The sequence below is a fragment of the Eumetopias jubatus genome, unplaced genomic scaffold, assembly GCF_037043125.1.
Source record: "Eumetopias jubatus isolate StellerSeaLion01/CBP00866 unplaced genomic scaffold, mEumJub1_p1.0 scaffold_11, whole genome shotgun sequence".
Classification (NCBI taxonomy): Eukaryota; Metazoa; Chordata; class Mammalia; order Carnivora; family Otariidae; genus Eumetopias; species Eumetopias jubatus.
In genome coordinates this window covers 32404289-32428567 of record NW_028274817.1, presented here as the reverse complement: position 1 = coordinate 32428567, position 24279 = coordinate 32404289, and the positions used below count along the sequence as shown (strand labels likewise).

Genomic DNA, 24279 nt, shown 5'->3' with positions numbered 1-24279 from the left:
TCCTCCCCCCTGCTCACTCTCTCTCTTTCAAATAAATAATGAATAAAATCTTTAAAAAAATACACTAAAATATCATGTCAAGCACAGACATGTAATCAGAGGAGAACAGCATGTAGTTTCCAAATTATACTGTAATTCAACTGATTCTCTCTAAATAAATTATATTTATTCACTTGAGGAAAGAGGTCAAAGTGGAATCTGTAGGCCAGATTATGATGACACAGGTAAAAAGAGCTAACCAAGCACAACTCAAGATATAAAGTATCAAATCAACACACTGTACAACAAAGTTACACAACATTATGTGTCAATCATATCGCAATAAGAATAAATTTTTAAAAATAAAAAAAGGGAAAAAAGCATAACTATATTGTGATCTGCTAACAACACCATGACCTCTCAACAGTCAATCATCTTGATGTTAGGCCTAAAATGTTTTCTAAAAAGGTAATATTTTAATTATTCGTTTTCATTATATATTTACAATATTGCTTTAATTGTTAATTTTATAGTACTGCAACTATTATGTGAAACATAAGCCAATTCCTACAAATTTCAGACAAAGTTTGTCCCATGACATATCATATGTTACTAAGATTTCCAATTTGACATTTTATTTTTTTTATTTTTTTTAAAGATCTTATTTATTTATTTGACAGACAGAGACACAGGGAGAGAGGGAACACAAGCAGGGGGAGTCGGAAAGGGGGAAGCAGGCTTCCCACCAAGCAGGGAGCCCAATGCGGGGCTTGAACCCAGGACTCTGAGATCACAACCTGAGCCGAAGGCAGACGCTTAACGACTGAGCCACCCAGGCGTCCCCCAATTTGACGTTTTAAATAAAGTTTAAAATGCAGTTAACAAGGGCACTTAGATGGCTCAGTTGGTTAAGCATCTACCTTCGGCTCAGGTCATGATCCCAGGGTCCTGGGATTGAGCCCTGCATTGGGTTCCCTACTCAGCAGAGAGCCTGCTTCTCCCTCTCCCTCTGCCCCTCCGCCCTGCTTGTGCTCTCTTCCTCACTCTATCTCAAGTAAATAAAATCTTTTTAAAAAATTTAAAAAATAAAACGCAGTTAACACTGAATGCCAATCTTCTAATCAGAGTCTACCCACTGATTTACAAAGGAGTCCAAATGTCTTTCAGCAGGAAAAATGAAAGTAGCAATTGCATCACGATCAAGTTTTAATATGGCCACTATGTCATGTTTATTCAATGATATGTATGATTACAGAATTTTTCCATATATGTAGCTGTTTTATAAATGACTTTAAAAGCAGCTTAAACACATTCATTAGATAGCTGCTACGGTTAAAGCTGGAACTCAGTAAAATGTACCAAGGGAAGGTATTCATTTTCATGTTCAGAAAGCATTATTCATCCGATTGTGAAGAGGAAGTCCAATATGCACACAATAAATTAATATTTAAATCATTTTGTTTAAAAAAATAACAGTTACCTGTGATACACCCAACTTTTTACAAGCATCAAGAAAATTTTCTACATTTCTTCGACATTTTGCCATGCTCAGTTTAGGCTGTAAAGTAAGAGGAAATAGGCATTTTTCAGGCATATTTATACAGAAATATATCAATATAAAAATTAAATTTATAGAGGTATATTATTTAAAGACAGTTTCAAGAAGCCCTATCTTCCTTTGGAGAACTGACAAACTCTAGACAAAACTTACCACTGCTGGTGATGGCACGTGAATACTAGCTACAGAGCGGGGCCTTATGTGATTGGCTAAATGGCAAAGAACAACCCCATCCATCAGTGCAGCTCCAATGTCATCAGGCAAAATTACTTTTAACCTGGACTCGAGATTCTATAAAGAAATGGGTATAAATCACAGATATTCTATGTAAATATATATGCTACATATTTATATTACTAATTGTTATATAATCCAAAATTTTAAAAAGCTTTGCAAATAAAATTCAGATATCTTGCTAATTTTCCAAGTTAAACCCATTTCTACAAAGCAAATCTGTAAGGTCAAACTCACATTGCGAAGTTGTCGTATTTGCTCTCGTTCTTCCCGTAAATGTTCCATCTTTCTTCTCATTGTAAATCCTGGATCTGCAGCCCCATATTCCTGGCGAGATGAGCGGCTAAAAGCTATAAAAACAGAAATTTCCTAGCTTATCACAAGGCTAATAGGAAGACTCATCCAGCGGTGGGAAAAGAGGCATGATAAAAAAAGAATCAGTGCAAAACTACATAAAACACTATTACTTATTAAAACATTCTAAATATTTTTATAGAACATAACTGAAATCTACTCATCTGCACAATTGAAAGCAACAGGGAAGACAAGTGTAACGATTTCTACCACCTACACATGTTCTTATTTAAACATATGCTATTAGAAACTTATGATCCAGGTTAAAAATTATTGAACATAAATCAGCCTTTATTATCTTTAAAGAAAAAGGAAATTATTCTTGAAGGTCAATACAGTTATTCAGGAATAAAAACTATAATTCAATACCTTGCCAAGTAACATGGATCCATTTTCTTTTGGGCTTGCCAAATGCGAAAAGATCCCTTTTTAAAACCACAATATAATGGAGTGCTATAATTTCAAACAGTGTTTGGTCTGCTGGCAGAGTGGTCATTCTAATAGCAGTCACAGTAGAGTAGAAATAAGACTGCAGTATATCTAAGGCAAAAAGCTGAGGTTTCAGGAGCTTGAAGGTAAAGAGGAAGAAAGAAATGGGGAATGGGAATTGGAAAGACAAATAAGGTTAAGAGAAAATTACTTTTAGGAGAGGGGAAAGAATCTATGTGTACTTAAAACTATGGAATCAATCCCACTTAAGCTGGAAAACTCTAGTTTCATATATAACCAAAAAGTTTTATTTGCAGAATATATACTTACCTGATCTAGGCTTCAAGCCAAAAGGACCATGTGAAAAACCATCGGTTCTATCATATTCCTAAAAAAAAAGAAAACAAATAAAACCATTTTTCTTTCAAAATAACCAAGGTAGTTATTCATATCCATTCCAATTTTAGAAGTATTTGTTTCCATGATTAGTGGAGTACAGAAAGGCAAACGGCATTTCAATTCAAATTGATACATTTCACTTTTAAAAAGTCTACCAAAAAAAGTCTACAAATATTTGCTAATTGATCTGACTACATAAGCTTTTAAATACTTCTCTCTCCTAGTACAAGGAAAAATAAAAATTACTTAATTATATAAAGTAAATAGGTACTGGGGGCACCTGGGTGGCTCAGTCGGTTAGGTGTCTGCCGTCAGCTCAGACCATGATCCCAGGGTCCTGGGATGGAGCCCCACATATGGCTCCCTGCTCAGCAGGGGAGCCTGCTTCTCGCTCTGTTCCTCCCCCCTGCTTGTGCGCTCTCTCAATCTCTCTCACTCTCTTTCGCTCTTCCTCACAAATAAATAAAATCTTTAAAAAATAAATAAATAGGTATTATTTTTTTGAATGAACAACCAGATCAAAGCCTCTACAAAGTGAAATAAGCTTCAGTGAAAAAATTAGCAACATTCACTCAGTATCTACTATGGACTTCACATTTAGTAGATGATATGAGGCAAACCTGCACATTCATACTAATAGGGGGTGACAGGTGATACTAACAGATGATTAATTATCATCTCTTCTATTTGAATACATTGTTTCGAAGTGCTTTCACACAGCGCTGTGCTGTGGAAAGAAACAGTATATTTTAGGGGAGCCTGAGTGGCTCAGTCGTTGAGCTTCTGCCTTCGGCTCAGGTCATGATCTCAGGGTCCTGGGATCGAGCCCCACATCGGGCTCCCTGCTCCGCAGGAAGCCTGCTTCTCCCTCTCTCACTCTCCCTGCTTGTGTTCCCTCTCTCGCTGTGTCTCTGTCAAATAAATAAATAAAATCTTTAAAAAAGAAAGAAATAGTATATTTTAAAAATCTGAGCTTGGAGTTAGAAAGCTTAGGCTAACTTTTGAGCAAAACATTTAATTTCTCAGGGCACCTGGGTGGCTCAGTCAGTTAGGCATCTGCCTTCAGCTCAGGTCATGATCAAGGTCTTGGGATCAAGCCCCACGTTGGGCTCCCTGAACAGTGCGGATCCTGCTTCTCCCTCTCCCTCTGCCCCCCTGCTTGTGCTCTCTCTACCTCAAATAAATAAATAAAATTTAAAAAAACATTTAATTTCTCTGTGACTATTTCTTCATATTTAAGATGGGGTGTTTGTTGTGAAGATTGAGATAACTAAAAGAAAGCACTTCGGAAATTTTTTTTTAAAGATTTTATTTATTTATTTGACAGAGAGAGACACAGCGAGAGCGGGAACACAAGCAGGGGGAATGGGAGAGGGAGAAGCAGGCTTCCCGCCGAGCAGGGAGCCCGATGCGGGGCTCGGTCCCAGGACCCTGGGATCATGACCTGAGCTGAAGGCAGACACTTAACGACTGAGCCACCCAGGCGCCCCAGCACTTTGGAAATTGTACAGTGATAAGAAAACATAATTTCAGCTGTATCTTTTTTTAATATTTGCAATAACTGTGAAGCAGCTAGAGTCTGGGCTTCAGTCACTTGTCTACCATTTATTGACTGGGGTCTTTGGGAAAGGTTACCAATCTCTTTAGCTATAGAATCATGAGGATAATACCCAGCTCATGGGACTACTTTAGGTTCAAGTGTATAGGCAAGCACTTTGTTAACAGTATAGTACTAGGAGTGCGTGGGTGGCTCAGTCAGTTAAGTGTCTGTCTCTTGATTTCAGCTCAGGTCTTGATCTCAGGGTCATGCGTTCAGGACCTGCAGTGAGTTCTATGCTGGGCATGGAGCAGACTTAAAAAACAAACAGTATAGTACTACACTAGGGGTGCCTGGCTGGCTCAGTCGGTGGAGCATGTGACTCGATCTCAGGGTCTTGAGTTCAAGCCCCACGTTGTGCATGGAGCCTACTTGAAATTTTTTTTTTAATTTTAATAAAAAAACAGTATAGTACTATACTAATTGTTTTTACCATTTTCTTTCACAGATGAAATAGAAGTAATCAGAATTTTGTTGATTCTCTAAATCTTCTGTTGATTAACATGTTTTATGCAGTTCAAGTTGAATATTAGTTGAGCCACCAAAACCCATGCTCATCACCCTATTCATCCACAAGCTCACAGTTTGTCTTCATTATTTTGGTTAAAGTGTTATGAATTCCCCAAAATTTCACTTATCCAAATGTAAGCAAAATGTATTATAAAAGCAATATAGGGGCGCCTGGGTGGCTCAGTCGGTTAAGCATCTGCCTTCAGCTCGGGTCATGATCCCAGGGTCCCGGGATCGAGTCCCACATCAGGCTCCCTGCTCAGCAGGGAGCCTGCTTCTCCCTCTCCTGCTCCGCCAGCTTGTGCTCTCTCTATCTCTCTCTCTGTGACAAACAAATAATAATAAAATCTTAACAAAAAAGCAATATAATTTAATTGAGATAACCGGCACTAATACTCTCTCCATGAGCACAGATCATAAAATCATAAGGCAACTAGGGAATTAGTCACTGATATGCTTACACTTATTATAATTGAAAGTAAAAGAAAGGATTAACAAGAGCATGTGATAAAGACTAATTTTAAGATATCCTAATTTAAATTACTTTCTAAAAGGATGCAAACCATTTTACTTGCCATATAAATCATTTAGAAACATGTTTATAAAGCTAATATCCAAATTCATTTAAAAGTTTTATAATGCAACTCACCCAAAACAAAAGACAAATGATCCTGGCTTTTAAAAAAAAATTAACACCACCTATGTAAAATGAAATACTATCTATGTAATTAACCAAAGTTATATGATGAATATGGATGATCCAAACATTTAGACAAGTTTCTGAATTCACCAAGTGAATACATAATCATTTATTTACTAATGCCAACACACTTTTAGAATACTAAATAAGGTAAACTGAAGTAGAACAAGATACTGTTTCAAATTTTTTAAATTTATCTCTTTTTGTAAAGCAACGGGTCTAACAAATTAGAAGACTCAATCATTCAAGCCACCAGAATATCTGGGTGAGATCTCACAAATGCTAACTTTCATCCACCCTTTCTCCCCATGCTCCCCCTTAGGTCTAAGATACCAGGAAATGTGTACCCTCCTGTCGATAGGAACAACCCACCACAGGGAAGTTTCTCGTGGAAAAAGGAAGTTTCTCTTGCATTGCTTTCAGACCTAATTGGTTACGAGAAAAACCAAAGGCCATTGCACAATGCTGAAGTACTTCTTTCAAATTTAAAATTGCAAAGCTATTCTTATCATTTATTTCAAAATATAGATGAATTATAAAACATAAGAATTTTATAAAATGAAGTCTTGTCTATGCTCTATAGGCATTTTCCAATAAGTAATCCAGGTGATATTGTTATTATGAATATTTGTACAAAAGATGGTGTTCTTAGAATTTTTTATAGGCTAGGTTTGTACAAATTAACTTACTGTGGATTTTTTAAAGTGGGTGAATAAATTATATTGTTTGAAAGAAAAAGAATGATGAGACTAGAGAGAAGAGACAAGGAAGAAACCTATGTAAACACATATAAAAACAGAACTGGTACCTCAGATGATACTGGAGATTGTGGTGACATATTAGCATTATCAATGTCTTGCTAAAATAAAAAAATAAAAAGATGAAAGATGAAATTAAATACAAATGATGATTTAGACATATAAAAGAAAAACTGAAAATTATTTTGATCAAGTGCTAAAGGAAGAATCTAGAAAATGCCATCAACCACCTTGCCACTCAAAGTGTGGTCTGTGAACTAACAGCATGAACCTCCCCCTTGGAGCTTGTGAGAAATGCAGAATCTCAGGCCATCCTAGATCTGCTGAACCAGACTCTATATTCCAATAGGATCCCCAGGTGATTGAGTCATAAGCACTGTAAGGTATCAGAAGCACTATCTATTCACATCAAATATTTCTATAAATCTATTTCCTTTAAATAACAAAAATGAAAAAAATCTTTCCATATTTCTTAGAAGAGATCCATATTTAGGATTAATTACTGATGGGAAATGCCAACAAGATGCTACAATCTGAGAGAGGTACATTGAGGCATACAAAATTTCCATCACCCCAAGTAAGAACGTTTTATGTGGAAAATTATGTGTATCTAATATAGGCTTAAAAGTAATTACAAAGAACTTAACTGCATAAAATAGTATTAAATGGTCCATGTTTTTTGAATGACTACTACCAACAAATACAAAAAACTTCACATTTAACCCTGAATATGCATACCACATAAGACATTTATTCATCATTCAAGAAAAGATCATGGGCTGCCTACTGTATGTCAGACACAGTGCTAGACAGTGGGAATATTAAAATTTAGTAAAATACCATCCACTCAAGGATCTCTCAGTCTATGGGGAAAAGAGATTCATTTGTACCGGTAATACAACCTTCTCATGGCATATTATGAGGCACAGGTAAGGGGCACTTGGGGTGGTGGAGAAAGGCATGGCATATTATGAGGCACAGGTAAGGGGCACTTGGGGTGGTGGAGAAAGGCAAATTTCCTGAGAAAGTAAAAAACTGAGTGTTTACCAGAAAGAGAAGGAAGGGAACAACATTCCAAGATGTCCGAAAGGACAAGGACAAAGGCAAAGAAGCAAAAGTGAAAGAAAACCTTTGAGCAGTCCATATTGCTGGAGAGTACAGTGAAAGAAAGAGAAAGCGGGACAGATCATGAGCTGAGGCTGATGTGCTAAGCAGAGGCCTGATCAGGAAGGACCGAGAATTTACCTTCTAAGTGACAGGGACACAGTGAAGCTTTCTAAGCAAGGGGATGACCTGAGCCCATTTTTGTGTTCTTTGGAGCAATCATTGTGGCTGCAGGGAGGAAAATGGACTGGAAAAAGGGAAAAGAGCAAGGATGCTATTGTGGTGGTACAGGCAAAAAATGCTAAGGGCCTGTGCCAGGGCAGAAAAAACAGAAATGCAGGTGGGGAATGTATTCAAAATATTTCAGTGTCAGAAAGAAAAAGTAGGTCTTTGGTGACTGATTAGACATTAAGGCAGGCTGGACCAAAGTGGATATAAAATACAAAGGGACAGGAACAACAGCCAAGCTGCACCTCTAGCTCAGGGTTCAGCAAACATTTTCTGTATGATTCCATTTCCTAAAATTAAAGTCAAGTACTCAACATCAAATTAACTACCAATCCCTCCAATCAAAAATACACAAAGCTTAAGTATTTATGGTGATGACACAGTATCATTTAAAAATGTTAAGCTGATGCATAATTTAAAATGGCGAGATAGAAAAACTTATAATGTGCAAATTAGCAATTTTTAATTTTAAATGTTAAAACAGTACACAAAATTAGTAGAAAAAGATTAATAAATTCTAAAAGAATCTCAACTGACCGACCACGAGGTTGATTCAGGAAGACAGAAGATGAGAAAATGTAAAAGACAAATGTTAATAAAATTCTAAAACTGAACTATTAGAAATTCTGTTCAAAATAAAGGATATATGGAAATTACATTATTAAATTAATAATTGTATGATGATACTCAGTTTTTATTACTGGAAAAAACCCATGCATTAAATCACTAACCAAGGAACTGACAGAAGTATTACATTTTACTTTGAGCCAACTACATATGAAAAGTAAACATTTTAAATAATTGCTACTATTACCCTCTTTTCTCACCTCATCGTTTTCATTGCCACTTGAACTCTTCCTTGATGATTTATACTGAAAAATATTTAAAACATACACTTTATTTTTCTTTGTACATATGAGTTCTCTACCAGTAAATTATGTGAGGTTTATTCATATTTTGGTACCTTTATTAAATTATCTGATACTAACTTTAATTATATAACCAGTTTAAACGGTCCTACCACTTACTAATAGCTAACACATACAGTGATTTCATGTGCAAGGCATCATTCTATATACCTATTAACATTTCCTTCCTGAGCCAATCCACTTCCCATTCATTCAGGTTTTCTATCTGAAAGTTGTCTTAAGCTCTCCGTTTTTCTTAATCCACTATATCCAAAACATCATCGTCAATTCTTTCTGTATAGTCTCTCAGACTTACTTCTGAATTCTTACAACCACCAACTTATCCTAGGCCCCCATTACCTCACACCTAGTTGGTAATCTCACCATTCAAAAATGCCATCTATTGTTAAGAAACCTAGTGATTTCAGGTAAGAAAAACCATTATGTTAGGTATATATATTGACTATACAATAACAGTAATAGTGATAATAGCTACTATTTATATAAGTGTTTACTAGATACCAGGCACTGACGAATGTGTGTTACATGTATCAACCCATTTAATCGTCCTAACAATGCTAAAGTAAATACTATTATCTGTATTTTATGCTGAGGCACAAGGTCATATGCTTAAAATAAAAAATGCTAGTATGTGGAAAAGTGCTTGTTTTTAGAATCAAGAATTAAAGAAATACAGTGTGACAACCATCAGAGTTCTTATTTTAAAGTCCTCTAGGGTTCTTATTTCTAAATCCTCCTCACCACAAATAATCCTGCAAATTAGTGGCAGATTTAAACACTCCAAACACTACTTTTAACTCATGACTCCCCTACTGAAACACCTACTTTCAAATTATGTTCAAATTTCTTTACCTGGCATTCAAAGTTCTATTTAATGGCCCCCTTTACTTATGCAGCTTTATATTCCATAACTCTTGGAAAACTAGATAATCTACGTGATAGCTCAACCACAGGTTGGGAGGCAAGCAGTATTAGGGATTACAAATACCAGATCTAAATTCCTTCATTGTCTCTCCAGTGATTTATGACAACTATCACTAATCTACCAGGGTGCTCTTTCCAGCTGATCCCAGACATTTTCTCAATATGTTTGCAACCCAGTGTTCCAGATAGCCACTGAATGGAGTTGGCCTGTGTGAAAAAACCTACTTGCCACCCCTAGGCATGATGCTTGCTGACAGTATGTGTTCTTGGTTCTACTCTACTTCAACAAAAGAGTGACATTTGCACAGCAGACCCTAAGACCTGAAGATGGCATCAGTCATAACAGTAAAGGAGAAAAACTCATGGACGTCAAAACAGAGGAGCTGCCAAGTTGAATACTGTTGCAGGATCTCACCCCTAAAGGCACGGTTGGAGTGTTTCAAAGAGGTTACTACCAGTATTACAAGTATGTCAATGTGAAGAAAGGAAACATCATTGGGGTTTCTATGTTGCTGGCATCTTACATGCTTTTCAAGTATTCCCTTTCATTCAAGGAACTCAAACATAAACAGCTACACATGTATCAGTGTGGAGGGCGCAGTCTGCATTCCTGACCATGACCTTCTTTGTCAGGCATCCCTGATATTTGCTGAATACTTTCCTATTTTAACTGAGAATTAATACCTGATAAAAGATGACTGGTACAAAAACAAAAACCAAAACAAAAGAATGACATTGGAGTGAATAATAAGCTAATATTTATTAAATGTATCCTTTGTGGCAAGTGCTATTCTCATAACCACTTCACATTATCACGTAATTCAGTAGTTATAAGAATCCTGTAAAAGAAGATACTGTTAGAGTCATTTGAGGATAGAAAAAAAATTAAGCTCAGCAAGGTTACATGATTTGTCAAAGTCACACAGTCAATATCCAAGTTAAAAACTGGAACCAAAGTGGTTTGATCCTAGAAGCCAAGGCTCTTGACCACTATGCTATACTACCATCTCTAAATCCTGAATGATTAGTATAAGTTTGCCAGGAATAAAAAGGGCTAGTGGGCATTCTCAGAAGAAGGAAGGCACAAAGGAATAAAAAAGCTCAGCCTATGCAGAAAACAAAGAGTAGCAGTACGGCAGGGTGCCTGGGTGGTACAGTCAGTTAAGCGTCAAACTCCTGGTTTCAGCTAGGGTCATGATCTCAAGGTTGTGAGATCGAGGCCCCCATCGGGCTCCACACTCAGCGGGAAGTCTGCTTGAGATTTCTCTCTCCCTCTCCCTCTGCCCCTCCCCACCCATGCTCTCTCTCTAGCTCTCTAAAAATAAATAAATAAATCTAAAAAGTAATAGCCATATGGCTAGAGAGGAGAGTGAATTGTGGCAGGTAATAAAACTTCGAGAAGTAGGTGAGCATGGCGTCTTAAGTTTTTTAAAAGCCCAAACTTGGTGTTACTGATAATAGCCAAGAAACAAATTTAAGCCAGGGATTTCTCTAAGGACTATGAAACTACAGAAAGGGGGGCAAATTAACAAGTTATTACAATTGCCTAGACAAGAAAGAATGAGGGTTCCAACAAAAGCAAGGGCAGTAGAGATGGAGAAGAAATGATGAATTGGAGAAAGGACATATAATTAACATCCTGGTGATCAATCAGGTGAGAGGAATGAGAGAGGGAAAGATCCAGGAGGACTGAGGTATAGAGCACAGACCACCAGACACACACTGCTACTATTAACTCGAATAAAGAATAGAGAGGAGGGAGCCTGGGTGGCTCAGTTGGTTAAGCGACTGCTTTCGGCCCAGGTCATGATCCTGGAGTCCCGGGATCGAGTCCCACATCAGGCTCCCTGCTCGGCGGGGAGTCTGCTTCTCCCTCTGACCCTCTTCCCTCTCGTGCTATCTCTCATTCTCTTTCTCTCAAATAAATAAATAAAATCTTTAAAAAAAAAAAATAGAGAGGAGGAGCAAGTTCCATGGGGCAGAAGGGCAGGAGGGCTCAGAGACATATCAAACTTGAAATACATGCAGGGCACCCAGACAATTAGAAACACAAGTCTGAAGACCAGGAAAAAAGCTATAGGATGTAAATTTAGACCCGCCAGAATATGAGACATCATAAAAGTCACAGTCATAAAGTCAAAGTCATAAAAGTTTCAGAGAGAGTTTTTAGGGTAATGAAAAGAGGATGAGCCCCTAAGAGCAAGCAGAAGCAAAGTCAGAAGAGAAGTGAAAGAACATCCAAAAGAAAACAGAAGAACCAAGGAAGAAAAATGAGATAGAAACCAAGAAAGGAGTTTCATGAAGACCAATGTGGTGGCCACCGCTGTCAAATTCTTAGGTACATGTTCTCTAGGTAAGGAGCTATTTCAATGGAGAAATGAAAGCGGAAGCCAGACTATGAAGGAGTGATCAGAAACTGGACATACAGAAATGGTAAGTCTGGCCCTAAAAGAAAAGAGACAAGGCAACAGCTGCAAGGGGACTTGGGGAAAAGTGCAGAGGTCTGAGCCCATGTATCAGAGGGCAAGTAAAGAAATGGAAACGATGTAGAAGAGTGAGTGAATAACTGATAAAGGAAAGAAAGAGTGTAATGAGGTCAAGAACACAGGTAATGAGACTTGTATTACTATTACTCAACTACACTTCTAATTAAAAATATTCATCACATATGAAAACCTAGAAAGGTACACCTCAGTTTGCATTACTGCACAGATTTAAAGGTCCTAACACCCAAAACCTAATATATGCATAGGTTTGAGAATGTTCTGTAAGTCCAACTTTTACTGAATCAATTCAGCTTTCCTCAATTAGTATTAGTCTGAATAACTGAAGTTTATTATATCAAATTCAAATAATATAGTAAAGACCCATTTACAAACCAGAGAAACAAAAAAGGTGTTGAGAACTGAGAACAAAACAAATCAGGTTATTTCACAAACCCAGTTGGTTTCCCTATTCCAGTACAAAATTAAGCATGATCAGAGAAAATACATAAAAATATTTTCCTTGGCATTAGCCTTTAAATGAGGATATACTGTATTTATGAAATCAGATATGTATTTTAAGGGTCATTATAATGTTTTATCATAACACTAATAAGATACATTCGAAGACATATATGGCATTTCAATAAATCAAATAATCCTTAAAACTAATATTGTATAGTTATTCTAATGCTTTTTAACTTTCTTGTTTAGAAATCAATCAAGTGCATTTAGAAAGCCATGTATTATTATTTTTAGAAGAAATTAAAGCTACTCATTTATATTAAACATAATTTATCAAAAAATTAGATGTTCATATTTTGTTGTGTATCTTATTAAAAGCATTAATACCTTTCTGTAAAATGTAAAATACATTTGCCTTTCTGTAAAAGATTTTTAATAAAGTAATGTATTTCCTGAAATACCTTTGCTTTGAAAAATGCAGTGACTTTATTTTGGCAATGAGGACATTGTTTTATTTAGTAGAGTAGTAATCTATACAAGAGTGGTCTGGGAGTCTAGAAGAGTTGGTGTAACTCTCCTACAGTGATTTACTTACTCATATAATCTGACCCAATTTATCTTCTTGCTCACATATTCTGGCTAATATGTCAATACCTTTTTTACTTAGTTTCAGAGGCTTATCTGAAAAACACTACTATCCAAAATCAGTCTTGGCAACTGAGAAATAATAAATGAAGAGATCCACATACAGACATACACACACTTTCAACAAATATACAGAATAACAACAATGCCATTAATAATTTACCATGGAACACAAAGAAATCTTGTGGCTCAGTCATTTACAGGTGTTAGGATAAAGTTGCACAAAAGCTCCGTATGTTTCTTAACACCACAAAGCTAACGGGGCTATTACTGAGTGAGCTTGGTGATATTTGGATATAAATCTCTCAAGTAGTATATTTTTCCATATTTAATCAACTATAAATCCAGAGTAAGTTCAGTAATATAGCCTATGAATAACGCTTTTGATTCTTGGGAGATGGGTGATTAAGTAAGAGAAATTTTATTTTTGAAATAAAGACACTTCACAGGTATCAATGACGTCTTAAGCAAGAAAATACTGGCGATTCTGAGTAATGGTTTTAACTTAGAAGTAGTATCTCAGGTTTATATCTTTTTTTTACATCTTAGGAAAAAAACTGTTGACATCCAATTCTTTTCAGTGTCCTAACACTGACATCTTCTGACTATTGAAGAGAACTACATATCTCCTTAAACTATTTCCCAATGACTAAAGCTTAATTTTGCACCCACTTTATTAAAAGCATGGAAGAAATTAACAATGTTGAATGATAATAACGTAATGGACATTTCAAAGACTACCTCAATTGATCTCTTAGCGGCTTATAAAACAGAAATATTATAGGATGTATGTTTAAGCCTTAAAAAATAAAATATTTAACAAATGACGCTACTAAATCAAAGAACTATTTTTTTAAAGGCTCACTGAGGCTTCTATTAAGACTTTATTGAGAAGTTCACTTGGGTTACTGTAAAGTATTTTTATAAACAATACAACTATTGATTTGAAAGTTTTCATTTGATATTAAGCTATCCACAGTAGATAAACAGGCAGTTTAGCATAGGCTCTGGGTTCAAATCTTGGCTCAGCTTCTTATTAGCTAAGTGACATGAAGCATATTACTTAGCCTCTCTGTGCCTTAATTTCCCCACCTGTAAAATAGGAATGATAATTGTACCTACTTCATAGGGTTGTTATGAATATTAAACGAGTTGATATTTGTACTTAGAACAGTACCTGGCACTTAGTAAGTGCTATGCAAGTGTTTTGATAAACTGTCAGAATTTAGATGCTTTTACTTTACTAGTAGATCAAATAAATATCAAAATCTCTTCCGTTAGTCAGAAAAACTAAAATTTCCCCCACATCATCACTCATTCATCAGGTTTTATCTACTAACAAATTTTACTGAGTGCCTTTGTTCAAGGTCCTATAAACTGAAAGAGGAGATTCTGAAATAAATGTCAGTATGTAAATATAACTGCAGATCTGTAAAGACTTGGGATAAACAGACATTCACCATTACTGACCAGGGTTCTGCTTAGAATGTCCTTGTTATTTTTCCCTGTCTTTTATTTCTTCATTATCTCTCATATTGACCAGGTAACATGAAGCTCAATAAAAGGATTCAGTAATTACTTGTAGAAGGATGAAACTTATCACAACTTGCTATGACACATATCATTCTTGTTTTGGTCGTATGATACTACTTCCAAATATGTTATATTCCCATATAAGGAAAACAGATCAATGTGTACAGATAACCACTTCACTCAAACAGAGAAAACCATGAAATATAATCTTATCCGTTAGTGATATAAACTTCAAACTACCTATAATTTAGCACAGAACCATGTATTTACATAAAATTATTATTATTAGATAAAAATTAGGCTTTGGGAAACAGAAAGGTGCACAAAAACAACAGAATTTGGTATTCATGGGGTAGGAAGCTTGTCTGCACTGTTCATCTGAGTCAGGAATTCCAATAATGGATTCTGACTAGTACTCAAGATTATGCTAATCCCACTGGTATCTACAAACATAGCAGACTTTAAACACAAATGAATAATATTACAATATTTACAAAGGTATACACAGTAAAATTTCATTAAAAACCTGTTAAACCAGAAATTTGAGATAATTCAAATAGTCTAAGTTTTTAACTAAGATAAAAGATCATCTTAAGAAATCTAAGGATGCAAGAAGAAAAAATGGGGGAGAAACACTTTTAAGCATTTTTAGAGCCATGTAAATAGCATTTATTTAGACAGAAACAGTTAAATGCTAATTGCAAATACATGCGAACTATATACTACTATACTACTATACTACTAGCCCTGTTAGCTTTGTGGTGTTAAGAAACATACGGAGCGGGCGCCTGGGTGGCTCAGACGGTTAAGCGTCTGCCTTCGGCTCAGGTCATGATCCCAGGGTCGTGGGATCGAGTCCCGCATCGGGCTCCCTGCTCTTTGGGAGCCTGCTTCTCCCTCTGCTTCTCTCTCTCTCTCTCTCTCTCTCTCTCCCTCTGTCTCTCATGAATAAATAAATAAAATCTTAAAAAAAAAAAAATAAAATAAACTCCTTTAAACCTTTAAAAAAAAAAAAAGAAACATACAGAGCTTTTGTGCAACTTTATCCTAACACATGTAAATGACTGAGCCACAAGATTTCTTTGTGTTCCATGGTAAATTATTAATGGCACTGTTGTTATTCTGTATATTTATTGAAAGTGTTTGTGTGTATGTCTGTGTATATGGATCTCTTCATTTATTATTTGTCAGTTGCCAAGACTGATTTTGGATAGTAGTGTTTTTCAGATAAGCCTCCGAAACTAAGTAAAAAAGGTACTGACATATTAGCCAGATTATGTGAGCAAGAAGATAAATACTATACTATATACTACTGAAAGACCTTTTCTAGGCAATTCTTTTAAAACATAACTACATATTGCTACAACTAGCAGTATAGCAAACATTCATCTTTCATGTCAAGTATCTGGTAAATCACAATTCACATTGATCTACAATCTCATTCTTAATTATCCTAAATTACTGAAATTTTATATATTTAACTAGATCATATTATCTATCCCCATGCATGTGGGAAACCAAGATAAAATAACACGTTTACTATACGTGACTAGTTATAGTCTATGTAATTAACACAAAACTTATAAAATCAAAACTAATAATTACAAAGTAAAATTTGCAATTTAATAAAGTACCTTGAAATATTCTTTTCTAATCTGTTTGCTCCGCCTCCTTTCTTCACTCTGCCAGATTATAGGTTGAGATTCTGGCCACTGCTGTTCATCTATTTGATCCTTCTGATTTTCTAAGGGCTGTAATGAGACAATTTCTTTTAACTAAATAAATGAGAACAAAATATTAGATATAACAGAAATTCATTTTCCTCTTACCTGCCATGTGAGGGGTGATAACGGTGAATTAACTTCATCTGCTGAGACACTACAAAATTAAAGATGCCTTAATATGTTAAAAAATTTAGAATTACCCTTAGGAATTTATTATGAACAATATAAAGTTGTCTCTTTTTTTTTTAACCAGAAATCTAAAGAATTTACCCATGTCTATGGTTTGAACTAATAACATAAAACTTAAAGTCGACAAAAACATATATAAGTTCCCAATCACTTCTATTCCTTTAAAAAAAACATCAAAATGAGTTTATTTAATATCATCCTATGCAAAGGACTACTTTAAGGACTTTTCAGAGGCCAAAAGAAATGTAATACCTAGACATACAGTGAAAAAACAGAATGTTTATTACATTAAATCATTACAAAAAACAAACAAAAAACTAATAATTTTATACAAATTTATTTTGTTTAAATGCCAAAGAAATTAGGGGAGTAATTCTTTGACTACTGAATTACAAATTATGAACCTCTAACCCTTCATTCTGACACACAGGGGCTACGGTAGAAATTCTTTTCATCTAATTTTGTCAGGAAAGTAGACCGCACATGTTGTCATTAGGTAAGAAGTTCCTTTAGAAAAAATACACAGACAAAATGCCCACTAGAGCGGTCATTATTCAACACTGCTGTAGAACTTCGCTATTGTGCAGTAAGAAAAGAACATTTAAAAATTAGAAAGAAAGAAATTTTCAAAATTTATGGAAGACATGATTATCTTAGGGGGATAAATCTATTATTATTAAAAGAAGGTTACCAGTTATAAAAAATATACAAAAGTTAATAGCTTTCTCACGTATCAATTATAATGAGCTATAAAATATATTAGGAAAAAAATTCATTCATAAAAGGAAGGAAAAGCAAAAATACTAGGAACAAACTTAACTTAGACATGCATAAAACCTACATGAAAAAACTACCCATGTTGGGGCACCTGAGTGGCATGATCAGTTAAGCATCTGACACTTGATTTCAGCTCAGGTCATGATCTTGGGGGTGTGAGATCGAGCCTGCTTGGTATTCTCTCTCTCCCCCTGCCCCCAACCCTGTTCCCCGTTCCCGTTCATGCTCTCTCTTAAAAACAAAAACAAAAACAAAACTACCAATGTCTAGTAAGAAAATTGAATAACTGGAAAATTCTTAGAAAGACTAAATATTATAGGTATAACTTCTTCAAATTAATTGACAGCTGAAGTAAACTATAATAAAAAAAACCAGAAAGTATTTTTGGGTTTGTATTAAATATTTGATAAAAGAATTTCAAAGTTAATTTGGAAGAATGAATGATAAAGAAAAGTTACATAATTGCATATATTCTATTAAAGTAATTAAATACTACTAGATCCAGAATTTATAGATTTTCCAGTGGGAGACAAGTACAGGACCACACATATAACAACTTATGATTTAAGAAATGAAATTCACAATAGTCGTAGAAATGATAGGTTATGTAGCAAACAGTGTTGAGACAACTGATTAACCAATTATAAAACAAACACAGAAAGAAAGAAAAACAGAAGGTGAGGAGGACAGGGAGTGAGAAAAAGAAGGAGAGAGGGTGCAAGAGAGGAAGAAAAAAACTAAATACTTTAACTCATATCAAATACCAAAATTAATGACTAAAAGATTTAAGTATTAATAAAGATGAAATTACATAAGTATATGAAAAATATGGGCAGTAATTTTTTTAAATGTTGGGGCAGGGGGGTATATGGAAGAAACAATTAAACTAAATATTGACAAAACACAAAAAAATGTAAGAATTAGACTTTGCATCTGGCCAAGATAGAGTAACAATGATCAGATTTATACCCTGACGGAAAACACTAAAAGAACAGATAAAATATATAAAATTCTGCTTTCCAAGACACTGAGTATCAGGCAAGAAAAAAAAAGACATTTTATCCCTTACAGATGGGTAACAAACAAGGGAAACCCCATAACTGCATCAGGTTGCTGCAGGAAAAGAGATTCCAGGCTTCTAGCCCAGAGAGGAAGAACCAAAGTAAGGCCCAGGGGGCTCCCTGAACTGAGGAGACAGAGCTGGGAGCCAGGGTGAAAAAGATGGATGGAATTAACAGGACAAAGTAATAGAGAAAAAAGCAATGCACAGAGAAAGAACTTAAAAGTTCTACAGAAGCATTCTTAAAATTTTAACAGAGTACTGAGCCCTGATCATATGTATGAGAAAACTACACTAGGCAAAAGAATGAACAGCCAGAAAGATTAGACAGAATAATTCTCCGACTCTGAGAGGACTATGAGTAAATAATACCCATTCCCACCAGCTAGACTGGAAAAGCATATAGTTCATGGGGCATCAGCTATAGTACTAAGAAAAGTCTTGCTCCAGTAGGGGGCCAAATCTGGTCCTAGGCTAAACGCCACACTGATTCCACATAATAAGTCATAAAACCAAATCCCCCAAATACCAAATTGTCGCCAAGTAATTTAACCACATCCTAGAACAAAGTTTAAGAATATTTATAATAATACTGTAAAATCCAGCACCCAAGAAGGTAAAGTTCAGAATGTCTGGCATTCAATCAAAAATTGAATCAGGTAATGTTCAGAAGCTAGAGAAAAAGACTAAACATGTTAAGTACAGACACAAAAGACATAAAATAGATAAAAATCAAAGTTCAAGAGATGAAAAGTACAACATCTGAAATTTAAAAAAAAACTGGATGGGATTAACTGTAGATTGGACATTTAATACAGGGGAGCCTGGCTGGCTCAGTTGGTATAGCATGAGACTCTTGTTCTCGGAGTTTTAAGTTTGAGCCCCATGTTGGGATGGAGGTTACTTAAAAATAAAATCTTAAAAAAAAATGATTAGTGAACATAAAGACTTAGTAAAAGAACTATCAAAAATCAAACACAGAAGGCGCCTGCGTGGCTCAGTCAGTTAAGTGTCTGCCTTCAGCTCAGGTCACGATCCTGGGGTTCTGCTTCTCTCTCTCCTGCTCCCCCTGCTTGTGTTCTCTCTCTCAAATAAATAAAATCTTTAAAAAATTAAAAAGAAAAATCAAACACAGAAAGAAAAATATTGAAGAGGACTGAACAGAACCTCAGTGATTGGTGGAAACTTCAAGTAGCCTAATATAAATATAATTGGCGTTCCAGAAGAATAGGTCAGGGGACAGAAATTATATCTGAAGATAAAATAAAATTTTCAAATTTCCTGAAAACAATAAACCCACAAATTTGAGAAGCTCAAAGAACTCCAAGCAAAAGAAAAACGAAGAAAACTACACTAAGATACATCATAATCAAATTACTTAAAAACAAATGATAAAAAGAAAATGTAAACAGCAGCCAGAGAAAAACAAAACATTAGGTTCTATGAAACAAACACTGACAACACAATTTTCATAAGAAACAACACAATCCAGAGAACAGTGGAGAAAATTCTTTAAAGTACTGAAAGACGGGTGCCCGGAGGGCTCAGATGGTTAAGCGTCTGCCTTCGGCTCAGGTCATGATCTCCAAGTCCTGGGATAGAGCCCCACGTCGGGCTCCTGGCTCAGTGGGGAGCCTGCTAATCCCACACCCTCTGCCTCTCCCCCTGGCTCATGCTCTCTCTCTCTCTGTATCTCTGTGTCTCAAATGAATAAATAAAATCTTTTTTAAAAATGTACAATAGGCACATAATAAATTCCAATGTTGATTTCAAGGAACAGTTTCTTCCACATTAAAAAAAAAGGGGGGGGGGCTCCTGGGTGGCTCAGTTGGTTAAGTGACTGCCTTCGGCTCAGGTCATGATCCCAGGGTCCTGGGATCGAGCCCCGCATCGGGCTCCCTGCTAGGCGGGAAGCCTGCTTCTCCCACTCCCACTCCCCCTGCTTGTGTTGTCTCTCTCTCTCTGTCTCTCTGTCAATTAAATAAATAAAATCTTTAAAAAAATAAATAAAAAGTACTGAAAGAAAACAAAAATGTCAACCTAGAATTTTGTATCAGCAAAGATAGCTTTCAAAAATGAAGGTGAAACAAAGACTTTCTCATACAGAAGCTGAAAGGATTCAACACCAGCGGACCAGTAATAAAAGTAGTGTTAAAGTTTCTCTTTCAGGTAGAAAGAAAATTATACATGGAAATACAGAGCTACACAAAGGAATACAGAGCTACTAGATAGAGATGGTAACTAAGGGAGGAAAGATAAAAGACATTATTCCGATTATTTAAATCTCTTTAAAGAAATAATTGACTCTTGGGTGCCTGGGTGGCTCAGCTGGTTAAGCGACTGCCTTCGGCTCAGGTCATGATCCTGGAGTCCCGGGATCGAGTCCCGCATTGGGCTCCCTGCTCGGCGGGGAGTCTGCTTCTCCCTCTGACCCTCCCCCCTCTCATGTTCTCTCTCTCTATCTCATTCTCTCAAACAAACAAATAAATCTTTAAAAAAAAAAAGAAATAATTGACTCTTTAAAGCAAAAATAATAACAATGTATTATGGGATTTATAACATATATTTAAGTAAAATGGACAGCAACAATACCACAGAGGCCAAAAGGGAAGAAATAGAAGTATACTGTTGTAAAGTTATGCAATATATGAAATGGCATAATAGCACTTGAAGGTAGACTGCAATAAGTTAAACACTCTATTTTTTAAAATTTTATTTATTTATTATTTGTCAGAGAGAGAGAGTGAGCAAGTGCACAAGCAGGAGGGGCGGCCGGCAGAGAGAGAAGCAGGCTCCCCACTGAGCAAGGAGCCGGATGCGGGACTCAATCCCAGGACCCTGGGATCATGACCTGAGCCAAAGGCAGACACTTAACCGACTGAACCACTCAGGTGTCCCAGTTAAATACTATACTTTAAACCCTAAAATAAGCACTAATGTATGATAACAAAAAATTATAGCTAATAAGCCCATGAAGGAGATAAATAGGAATTTTAAAATAAAATTAAAAAGAGGAAAGATGTCTATAAAGGATAAGACAAAAACATATTAGAAGATGGTAGATTTAAATACATTAATATCAATAATTCCATTAAATATAAACAATATTAACAATGCCATTAAAAGATGGTCAGATTAAATAAAAAAAGGAAGGTGCTACCATATGCTAAATACAAGAAACCCACTTTCTCCACAAAAACACAAATTGGTTAAAAATAAAAGGATGGAGAAAGATGTATGTATCATGTTAACACTAATCAAAAGAAAGCTGAGATGACTATACAATATCAGAAAAGTAGACTTCAAAGAATATTACCAGAAATATAAAAAATGTCATTTCAAAATGACAAAGCTATAAATTCACCAAGAGGACACTACAGTCCTAAACATTTATGTATCTCACACAGAGTATATGAATATATGAAGGAAAAATGATAGAACTTCAAAGACAAATCCCCCATTAGTCTTGGAGATTTCAATAGTCTTCTCTTAATAACTGATAAAACCGACATTGTAGTGTGCCAAGGGAGTGGTGTGGTGGTGAAGACAAACAGCAAACAAATAAAGAAGTATATATTCAGAATGCCAGATGGTAAAAACGTATAAATTTAGAATGTCAGAGGGTATTCAGTTCTTTGGAGAAAAATAAAACAAGGTATGGGAAGAAGGACAAAGAAGTGGGGGAGGCATGCTCTTTTATTTAAGTTGTCCAGGGAACCCCTTGCTGATGAAGTGAAATTTGAGCAGAAACCTGACACCAAGGGAATAAGCCATATGGTTATCTAGGGGGAAATCATTTCAGGCAGAGGCAAAGCCTTGAGGGAGCAGGAAATGCCTGGTATATTGAGATGCAACAAGGAGGCCTAGTATATAGTATAGCTAGAGAGGAACTAACTAACCAGGAAGACCAGGCAAGAGAGGAAGACAGGAGGGAGCCAAATAATGTAGAGGTTTGTAAGTCCTTAAAGGACTCTAGTTTTTATTCCGAATGAGATGGGAAGTGATTAGAGAATTATGAAGAGTGATATGATCTGACTTACATTTCAACAATCTGATGCTTTTTTGAAAAACAGACTAAAGGAAAGCAAGGGCAGGCAACCTGTTAGGAGGCTTATGTAACTGAAGTTGAGATGGCTAGAGCTGAAAAAAGTCAGAGAAAGACCTATCATATGATTTCACTCGTATGTGGAATTTAAGAAACAAAACAGATGAACATAGGGGAAGGGAAGGAAAAATAAAATAGGAAAACAGAGAGGGAGGCAAACCATAAGAAACAGTTAACTAGGGACCAAACTTGAGGATTGGTGGAGGGGCGGTGGGTGGGGGGATGGGCTAGTAGGGTAATGGGTATTAAGGAGGGCACTTGTGATGAGCACTAGGTGTTGTTAAGTGATGAATCAGTAAGTTCTACTCCTCAAACCAACATTACACTACATGTTATGTAACTTGAATTTAAATAAAAACTTGGAAGGAAAAAAAAGTAAAAATAATAAAAATAAATAATAAAAATAAAATTAAAGAATTTTTTAAAAAGACATGGCAAGGGCTAGGGTGGTAGGTGTGAAGGTTGTAAGAGGTGATCAGATTCTGGGTATATTTTGAAGGTAGAGTCCACAAGATTTGCTATTGGATTAGATAAGGTATGTGAAAGAAAGTGACATGTTAATTTAAGGTTGACTCTGAGGTTTATGAGCTGAGCAACTATAAGGATGAGTTGACATTTTCTGAAATGGGAAAAAATACAGGAAAAACAAATTCAAGAGGGGCGCCTGGGTGGCTCAGTCGTTAAGCGTCTGCCTTCTGCTCAGGTCATGATCCCAGGGTCCTGGGATGGAGCCCCACATCGGGCTCTCTGCTCTGCGGGAAGCCTGCTTGCTTCTCCCTCTCCCACTCCCCCTGCTTGTGTTCCTGCTCTCACTACCTCTCTCTCTGTCAAATAAATAAATTCTTTAAAAAAAAAAAAAATTCAAGAGGTACAAGGAGGGATTAAGAGTGTGGTTTTGGAAAGTTAAGTTTCATATGCCTATTATATAACCACGTGGAGGTGCTGAGTAGGCAACAGGTTATACAACTCTGTGGTGTATATATATGTAACACATGCACGTGCAAATATTCATGCACACAGATAGAAAAAGGGTCTAAAGGGAAAAATACCAAAATACTATGACTTGTCATCTCTGGAGAGTGGGATAATAGGTGATTTTTATTTATTTATTTATTTGCGTTTGCTAAATTTTACAGTTTTTCAACAATAAAGCTACATTAATCTTATAATCAGGAAAATATTTTTTAATTTTGTTTTTAAAGAAAAAATTGAGCGATTGTTTTGAAAATGAGAAAAGTAGAAGCAATAGGGGTTATGGGGCACCTGGGTGGCGTGGTCATTAAGCGTCTGCCGTCGGCTCAGGTCATGATCCCAGGATACTGGGATTGAGCCCAGCATCGGGCTCCCTGCTCATCAGGAAGCCTGCTTCTCCCTCTCCCACTCCCCAGGGCTTGTATTCCCTCTCTCGCTGTCTCTCTCTCTGTCAAATAAATAAATAAAATATTAAATAATAATAATAATAATAATAATAGTTCTATGGAGAGGCCAGGATTAGATATCACACTTTTGAGGTTTGGGCAACTGGGTCTTTCTCAAGAGAATATTAGGAGCCTGGGGAGGAAGCTTAAGATGGGAATGAAAGGAAGTGAGGGGGA

At 36.0% G+C, this 24279-nt stretch overlaps 1 protein-coding gene, 1 non-coding gene and 1 pseudogene across 6 annotated transcripts in view; 1 reads left to right on the top strand and 2 right to left on the bottom strand.

Moving 5' to 3' along the window:
- LRCH2 (leucine rich repeats and calponin homology domain containing 2) overlaps positions 1-24279 on the bottom strand; it is a 96935-nt gene that overhangs the window by 13663 nt on the left and 58993 nt on the right. For 3 of the 5 annotated variants that reach the window (XM_088028938.1, XM_088028939.1, XM_028094095.2), the window contains 8 exons: positions 16659-16707; positions 16464-16580; positions 8678-8722; positions 6569-6619; positions 2885-2942; positions 2009-2121; positions 1691-1828; positions 1460-1537 (listed from right to left, as the gene is read on the bottom strand). In XM_088028938.1, the coding sequence (XP_087885064.1) occupies positions 1460-1537; positions 1691-1828; positions 2009-2121; positions 2885-2942; positions 6569-6619; positions 8678-8722; positions 16464-16580; positions 16659-16707 (649 nt within the window). Of the gene's footprint in view, positions 1-1459; positions 1538-1690; positions 1829-2008; positions 2122-2884; positions 2943-6568; positions 6620-7048; positions 7111-8677; positions 8723-16463; positions 16581-16658; positions 16708-24279 lie in introns of all 5 variants that reach the window. The other 2 variants (XM_088028940.1, XM_028094097.2) reach the window with 2 other exon arrangements.
- LOC114201426 (small nucleolar RNA SNORA35) lies at positions 6100-6228 on the bottom strand. Its single transcript, XR_003607637.1, has one exon. It is a non-coding gene; the product is annotated as a small nucleolar RNA SNORA35 (small nucleolar RNA).
- Positions 10031-10317, top strand: LOC114201418 (ATP synthase F(0) complex subunit f, mitochondrial pseudogene; annotated as a pseudogene).